At 39.8% G+C, this 8,276-nt stretch overlaps 1 protein-coding gene across 8 annotated transcripts in view; it reads left to right on the top strand.

Moving 5' to 3' along the window:
* BBX (BBX high mobility group box domain containing) overlaps positions 1-8,276 on the top strand; it is a 317,543-nt gene that overhangs the window by 230,319 nt on the left and 78,948 nt on the right. For all 8 annotated transcript variants that reach the window (XM_045286176.1, XM_045286175.1, XM_045286179.1 and 5 more), the window contains 2 exons: positions 4,141-4,221; positions 7,333-7,407. In XM_045286176.1, coding sequence (XP_045142111.1) covers positions 4,141-4,221; positions 7,333-7,407 — 156 coding nt within the window. The remainder of the gene's footprint in view (positions 1-4,140; positions 4,222-7,332; positions 7,408-8,276) is intronic.

An 8,276-nucleotide genomic window follows, 5' to 3' on the forward strand; every position in this document is an offset into this window, starting at 1 on the left:
CATGCCCAACCTATGTTGCAAGAATTTTGTAAAGATATATTTTATAATTCATATTTCATTCTAAGCATGATATTAAATCAATTTTTGAACATTTACCAACATATCTAGGAGCCAAGTACATGGAGCTTTTATTTTTATTTCAACAGTTTTATTGACATATAATTCATATATAATTCCCAGTTTAATAGTTTATAATGGAACTTTTAAAAATCATTTTATTGGGGCCTCATACAACTCTTATCACAATCCATACATACATGAATTGTGTAAAGCACATTTGTACATTCGTTGCCATCATCATTCTCAAAACATTTGCTCTCCACTTAAGCCTCTGGCATCAGCTTCTCATTTCCCCCCCCTCCCTTCCCGCTCCCCCCTCCCTCAGGAACCCTTGATAATTTATAAATTATTATTTTGTCATATCTTACACTGTCTGACGCCTTTCTTCACCCACTTTTCTGTTGTCCGTCCCGCAGGGAGGAGGTTATATGTAGATCCTTGTAATTGGTTCCCCCTTTCCACCCCACCCTCCTGGTATCGCCACTCTCACCACTGGTCCTGAAGGGATCATCCGCCCTGGATTCCCTGTGTTTCCTGTTCCTATCTGCACCTGTGTACATCCTCTGGTCTAGCCAGATTTGTAAGGTGGAATTGGGATCATGATAGTGGGGGGAGGCGGGGACTAGAGGAAAGTTGTATGTTTCATCGTTGCTACACTGCACAATGGGACTTCTTTATCAACCAAAAGTACAACTCTTCTTCACTTAGCAGCTATCTTGTGGCTCAGTAGTTTGCATGTACACTGTAGCAGACTCTACTATCTGACTGTTTTGTGCGTTGCTGACATGGCTGGCAGTAACATGGCAAGGTTCAAGCTGAGAGTAATGGTGGCTGAGGTGGTTAAAATTATGTCAGCTTGACTGGGCCATTATTCTCAGTGGTTTTCGTTTCTGTAATGATATCATTTGGCAGGTATGTAATGATGTAATTCATCATCCATTATGTGTTTTGATGTAGTCGTCCCTCATTTTTGCATAATGTCAATTTCTGCATAACAACCTTGTCTTTAGAATCTAACCATGTCAGTAATTGAGGAGTGTGTGCTGAGATTGGAATATTTGTTTGTTTGTTTTGGTGTTGTTTTTATTTCTAATTTACAATATAAAAATATATTTTGTTCAGTTATACCTTCAAAGGAAAAGCCCTGGTGGTCCAAAAGTTAACAAAAGTTACTAACCCAGGAGTCACCAGTTTAACCCCAGTAGGTACTCCGCGGGAGAGTCTGCTCCTATAGAAATGACAGTCTTGGAATTAACCTAGTGTTTGCAACCATGGGTTCAAAGAAAGCGATGATTGTGTGACTGAAGCAGGACTGAGTGATGTTTCCTTCAGGTGTACAGAGTTACTGCGACTCAGTGCCATCTAACATAGATACACAGTCCCTGATGGACATGCATTTGAACTCCATTTGAGCCAAGTTAGTAAGAAGCAATCTGGAAGATAAAAAAAAGAAAGAAATGACAGTCTTGGAAGCACGATGGGACAGGTACAGCCTGTCCTTGTAAGGTCACTGTGCACGGGGATGAACGTTATGGCACTAGATTTCGTTTAGTTTATACTTTCAAATCAAGGAATGCCCAGTGCTTTGTGGTTGCTAACTTCAGGGATTAGGAGGAAGGAGAGTTCATGTTGGGTTTCATTGGCTTCAAATTCTTGGGAAACAAATGAAACCATAATGGGGCACATTTGGCATAACTTGTCAAATAGCCGAGTGATAAAAAGGAGTTGGATTTAAGCAACCAAACCACAGGTGGCAAATTAATTATATATCTAATGTATGGAGCATGTGGGGTGGGGAGGCGGGAGGCTTCCTGGAAGGCTGCCAATAACTCTTCCTATGCAAAGAGACTCTCTCGCTGCTGACTCCCTGGGAGACATTGCAGCTGACAAGACACATGGAACTACGCTAGTGCCCTTAGCTGGAGAAGCCACATGGACCTACCCTGATGCAACCAGACCTCTGAAGCCCAAGAAGCTACGTGGACACCCCTGCCAGCTCTGAGATACTTACAATGCCACTGGATCTGAAGACTTTCTACCCACTGGCCTGTGATCGTCCTGCATTCAGTGCCATTGCATGTGTTTCGTGAGTCTGAAGAGGACTTTATAGATTGGTATCAGACATATGGGCTAATATCAGATTTACGGGCTTGGACTGGACTGGGTTGGGATGCTTTCTTAATGTACAATTACCCTTTATATAAAACTCTCATATACACATGAGTTTCTATGGATTTTGTCTAGTCTACCCAGACTAACACAAACATATTCAAAAAAATAAATAACTGCCACCTAGTCAATTGCAATGCATGGCGACCCTGAAAGACATGGTAGAACTGCCCTGTGGTTTTCCAAGACTGTTACTCTTTGAAACAGTAGAAAGCCTTGTCTTTCTCTTAGAGGAATATATGTAGAACATTGACAATGCTAATTTTTTTGGAGATATAATTGTTGGGGGGTTTTCTGGGGTTTTTTTTGTGTGTGTATTTTATCTTTTTAACATTGAACTTGAATTATTTTGCAGACAGAAAACAAGTAAATCCAAAGCATTTAAAAATTTCTGTTCTCTCAAAGTAAAAGATTCTCTGCCCCCACCCAAGACTCAATAACCTTATCATATAGGGAAGGGGAAGGGGACACACTGATTGGGGATTTGTCAAAGCCTGAGGTTAACGTTGATTATTTCATTCAACAAATGCTTATTGAGGATCCACATTATGCCTATGCAGTGCTTGGGATCCTGCATTGAACAAGCCCCTGGGAAAAGACAGATAATAAGCAAATGTTTATATCCCGTGGTTGTAAATGCTGAGTGCCATGAAGAAAAAGGTTAAGGGGATTAGTGGATGTTAGGGAGGGGTCGTGTCAATTTACTGCTCTGGATCTGAGTTTCTTCTTTTGTAAAAAGAGAAAGGGCTATTAGAGCAGAGATTAATGAAATCCTTCTCTCAGATTCTCTGGTTCCCTTGACTGTTGAGTGACAGCTGCGTATATGTTTATGTCCCCCAACTCAAAAATGGGTCAATTCTAGCATTGAGATAGAAGAGTAAGTGTATATCCTGAGGAGAATACTTGCTGAATAGCAGCTTGAGTTTTAAAAAGAAACAGTCTTGTTTCTATAACTATTATTATTAATAACAAAGATGCTAAAAATCAAACCATGGCCAGAGAGTTGATTCCTATTCATAGCAACCCTGTGGGACAGAATAAGACTATCTGTCCATAGGGTTTCCAATACTGAAATCTTTACAGAAGCAGAGACCACATCTTTCTTCTTTAAAAGGGCTGTTGGGCTCAAACTGACAACCTACTGGCTGTCAGCCAAGCACTTAACCACTGTACTACCAAAGTTCCTCTAAATGAGGATAGCAGGCCATCCAGTAGTACAACATCCTCAGGAATATAACAAAAATTTAGGGAAATACTATCATAAGATTGGGCATATGTTACAAGCACTGGGAAACTTTAACTTTATCTTCCCAAACGGTTCACATTACTAGTTCTTGTTCGTGCTCACCTCTAGTCAGGTTTTATGGAATATTGGATAAACATAGAGAGTGAAAGAAGCAGAAAGCTCATTGGTGTATGTGGAAGCAATGAAATACGTGTCCCTGTTGAAATTATTCTCAAGTGTAAATATTAGCCTTTCTAAGATGTATCAGTCAGCCCACCTTTTGTTATTTTTGGATAATTTTTTTTTAGCGATAGTGTATACACCTTTTGTTATTTTTGGATAATTTTTTTTAGCAATAGTGTATAATGAATTCTGTGTCATAGTTTTGCCTCGAAATGAGGCGTTAAAGCTTCAGTGTGCTCCATTGGGCTCTCGTGCCATAGTGGGTTACGGGAGGGGCTACCAATTGTAAGATCGGCAGTTCAACTCCACCAGCCACTGGAAGGGGAGGGAGATGAGGTTGTGTGCGCCATGAAGATCTACAGTCTTGGGAGCCCCAAGAAGCAGTTCTACTCTGCCCTCTAGTGTTGCTATGAGTTAGAATTGACTCGATGGTGGGGTTTTTCTTCCTGTTGGCATCCATAAGCTGTTCCTGTGCTGTCTCATGCCATTTTTGTTTGTTTCAGGCATCCTCAGGAACTTGCAGGTCTGATGTTCCAGAATCCCCGGATTCTCGTCAGAAGTCTCCATTGTTTCAGTTTGCTGAGGTGATGTATTGTAACTTAGCATTTAATGAGTTCATAAAGCATGCTGTAATGTGGGCTTATGACTCTTAACAGAAAACAGCAAAGGCCTCTGCTCAATTCAACTCATCATAAATGGGAAAATAGGACTAAATGTTGGAAAGGACATTTTCTTAATCGAAGAATAGCTACAGTTATGTTTTGAGGAGCTAGTTGTTGCTTCTCAGTCGACGCGGACTCGTAGGGGCCAATAGGACATAGGAGGTAGAATTGCTCCTGTTTCCAAGACGGTAAATCTTTACAGGAATAGAAAGCCTCATCTTTCCCCTCGGAGTGGCTGGGAACTACTCACCTTGTGGCTAACAGCCCAGTGTTAACCTGTTATGCCACCAGAGCATCTTTGTTGTTAAGTCATACTAAGTATTAGTACACTTGAATTAGTCACTACCTTTTCTTCATAGGTAATAAAGTTAGGAGTATAATTGAATTGCTAGGACCTACTCGATGATCAGGTTGCCATAAATCAGAAGATGGAATCAGCTCAGTTATTGCCTGTCCTGTGCATCCCTCCTCTCCCCATCCCCCAGTTTCTTCTTGCTAAAACATTAGCATGCAATTGGGGCAGTTTTCAAAGTCTTTCATCGGCTACACGGCTCAATATGTGTCTGGCTCTGTCTCAAAGAAATGTGGGAAGGCACATTGTCCTTGATATCAAGCACATTAACCTTGATAACATAGGTTAAGGCTGCTTCCCAAATATATATCCATTTACCTTAGAACTCAATATGAAACCTTATTGATTAATTTTTTTCTAAACTTTAAATGACCTGGTCTTCCTGGATCTTTTGAATCCTCTTTCACTAGACCGTCTCTAGCACTGTCGTCTTCCTGAGATTCCCGGCCAGGCTGCAGTGTTACTCGGTTGGGACATGTTTTCAGTGTTAGATGACCTTCCCTGCTTTAGGACCTTCTTGGACTCCTCAATATTTTATTGGCAAAACTACCTTCCATGCTAACACGTTAGACCATTCTTTAAGATGTTTTTTATATTGCACCTCAGGGCCTTGTTAATCCCACCAGAATGTTAACTATTTGCTTCCCTGGTACCTACATTTCCTGTCTTCCTGTGTGTGAGATATGCCATGAATTTCTGTTGTCCATATATTTCTCAAGAACATAGCCTTTTCCCTCTGCATTCCCTTTTTGATGGAAATTATAAACATGTTAAATACTGGCCTGATCATTGAACGCAGAGATGCTTAACCAGTGATCCTTAAAGCTCTAAAGATCTAATGAGATCACCGAAGATTCACATGAAAAGTTGATTTTTTTTTCAGGGTGCCTGAGTCCAAGGAGATCCCAGACCCTGTTTGTTTTTGAATAATGGGCCCCTATTCTAATATGCTTCCTGCTGCTCTCTACCCATGCCTTTACTTGAGTATCTTCTTTTCCCTCAAAGTAAGAGAAGCATCCTTTTCCACCGAACTTATGAAATGCTTTTTAACTTCGAAATTCATTATACCACTGATTCCGTTTTGTTCACTGTCTAATTTAATCCTTGAAGGGAATATAGCATAGGTTAGGCATTTCTGTACATTTTTATAAAGGATTATTAAGAATGAAAAATAATGTATAAAATAACACCTACACATAGTTTATTTATCATTCTTGGGACTTCAAAGCTATCCTTGTAGATTCATGCTCAACACTCTGCCAGGCCTGCACATGGTGGTCTTTCTTGCGAAAGGTTAAGTCTCTTGGTGAGATCATCAAAATCTCTTCACTTTCACCCGCGGTGTCTTCAAAACACTCGGATAAAACGTACCCGTCCACAATGGTTTGTTTATATCTACTTTGTTAACTGGAATCTGAGAGATCTTCTTAATGATCTTACTGATAAATCATTCTTTTGCATCTGTCTGATTCAAAAGCTATAGTAGAGTTAAACATTTCCCAATAGCTTCAGTAGTAACAAAATAATTTTATCTCTAGACCAAATCTTTCTCTTCCCTCTGCCTCACTGTGAGATTGCATCACCAACTGACCTCGTTGGTTTGTTAATTTAATGAAGATGAGAAAAATGGATTTTGAGATTGTAGAGGTAGGATTAAGCTGCCCTTATTGCTTAATAAGTGTCACATGATGGAATTGATGAGCACAATTAATTATTTTTTTTAAAAGGACTTTTGTGGGTCAGAGAATGTCCTGAAGTTATAATGCCTAGACTTTCAGCTCACACGACTCCTTCACCCTCTTTCATAGCTGAGCAGGAACTTTGTTCCCTTTGGAACCAAAATTAATGACAATTCTTCCTCTAAAAAAACAAAACAACACTTGAAAAGTATTTCCACCTGTCCACAAATAAGACTTTTCTGCTGAGGCTGCCCTAAGGCCCCAGTGGAGCCAAAGGGTCTGTGCCACAGCGGAATCCTCTCGCCACGTCAGGTACCTGACAGTGTACATGAAGTCGGCACGGTGTCACAGAAGAAGGACATGTTGTCCACATTCGGTATTGAGTTCTGATGCCATGCCATGGTAATGCATGTTACACAGTTTCTTTTCTTACCACCATAATCCTGTGTGGTGGGGATTAGCATCTTCATGAACATCAACTTATAGTCAGGAAAAAAGAAGTCTCAGGAAAGTCAAGTGAGCGATTGTAGGTCATGTAGGGATAAGTAGCAGAGCTCAGATTCAATCCCAAATACCCTGACCCACATCTGTACAGTCTCCAACACTCTCCGAGCTCTGTCTCTGCAGAGAACAGCTCAGAGGGGGAGTGAAATAGAGAAGAAAGTGACTGGCTTTTACTTGCTCCCTCTGTCTTATAATAAATGTTATGTATTTTCATCGCAATAAGGAAATTCATCCCAGCAGGTCTCTATGTCTGTTATTTGATATTTACCTGATACCTGACAAGGACTATGGCAAATGAGCCAAACTCCATCTTTTTGTTTTTTTCAATCATCTGGTTTTAGAAACATAGCCTTTGTCTTCCTTTATCATTTATATTGTGCTACTAAAGGGGATTCAGGGTGATGATTCATGTTTAAATATTTATCAGTGTCTACAGTAAAAATATATGAATCTAAGAGTCTGGTGTGAGGAAATTAAAAATTACTTGTTCCGTTTCAGATATCTTCAAGTACGTCCCACTCAGACGCACCCCCAAAACAGTGTGAAGCATCAGCTTTGTTTCAGTTTGCGGAGGTACGGCTTTTCTCTCTGTCTCATGCTTTTGGGGCTCAGAAAATACTGAGATGGAGTTTTAATAATGTATAGTGAACTTTAGACGTGCCTTCTTATCATTATTAACATAATACAGAGAACAGGATATGCACTGCATTTTACTGCCTTTGGTGTAATAGTCCAATCAACTGATTTTCTACCCATTTCAGAAACATTTTTTAAGCGTTCGTTCAGAATAGATAAGTACCAGTAATTCATATACAAATACATTCATTTTCCCTTATTTTTTCTGTATTTTGGAAGCTTGGAAAAACTGCTGTCATGAGAAGTCCAAAGGATTCCAATTTATTAAATTCTTCCAGTAGTTAAATTAGATCTGTGATTCATGAATAACACTCTCAAAGGGAATGCGGTGGTAAATAACAACTTCGCTTTCAGTGGGATGTAGCTTTAGCCAGTCTTTTCATTAGTGTTTAATCCCAGCCGTAGAGCAGGTCAACTCTTGTCGAGCTCAGATTTCTTTGGGTTCTCAGCCAGGAAGTGAGTGCACACTAGACAACAACTCCCTGATTGGTGTGATGAGGAAGAAAATCTGATATGCTTGATTTTGCCTCAAAAGCCCTAGTCCGACACAGACTCATTTTGAACGGTCTGTCTGACAGATAATAAGATGCATACAGATCATGAAAATAAGGTGATATCAGCTTAAGGTCTTTGCCCTTTTTATTTTTCCCTCTTACTAATTCCAACCACCTAAGAAATGCGCATCAGAAACTAAGCAAGTTTTTATAAGGTTGAGAGGAAATAAGTTGGACCGTTCTGTTTAATATTGATGTATTAAATTACTTTGATTCATTTGAATGAAAAGTGCTACATAAATGAAATGTAAA

The sequence above is a fragment of the Echinops telfairi genome, unplaced genomic scaffold (genome assembly GCF_000313985.2).
Source record: "Echinops telfairi isolate 266 unplaced genomic scaffold, ASM31398v2 ScPeMD7_6;HRSCAF=24_0, whole genome shotgun sequence".
NCBI lineage: Eukaryota > Metazoa > Chordata > Mammalia > Afrosoricida > Tenrecidae > Echinops > Echinops telfairi.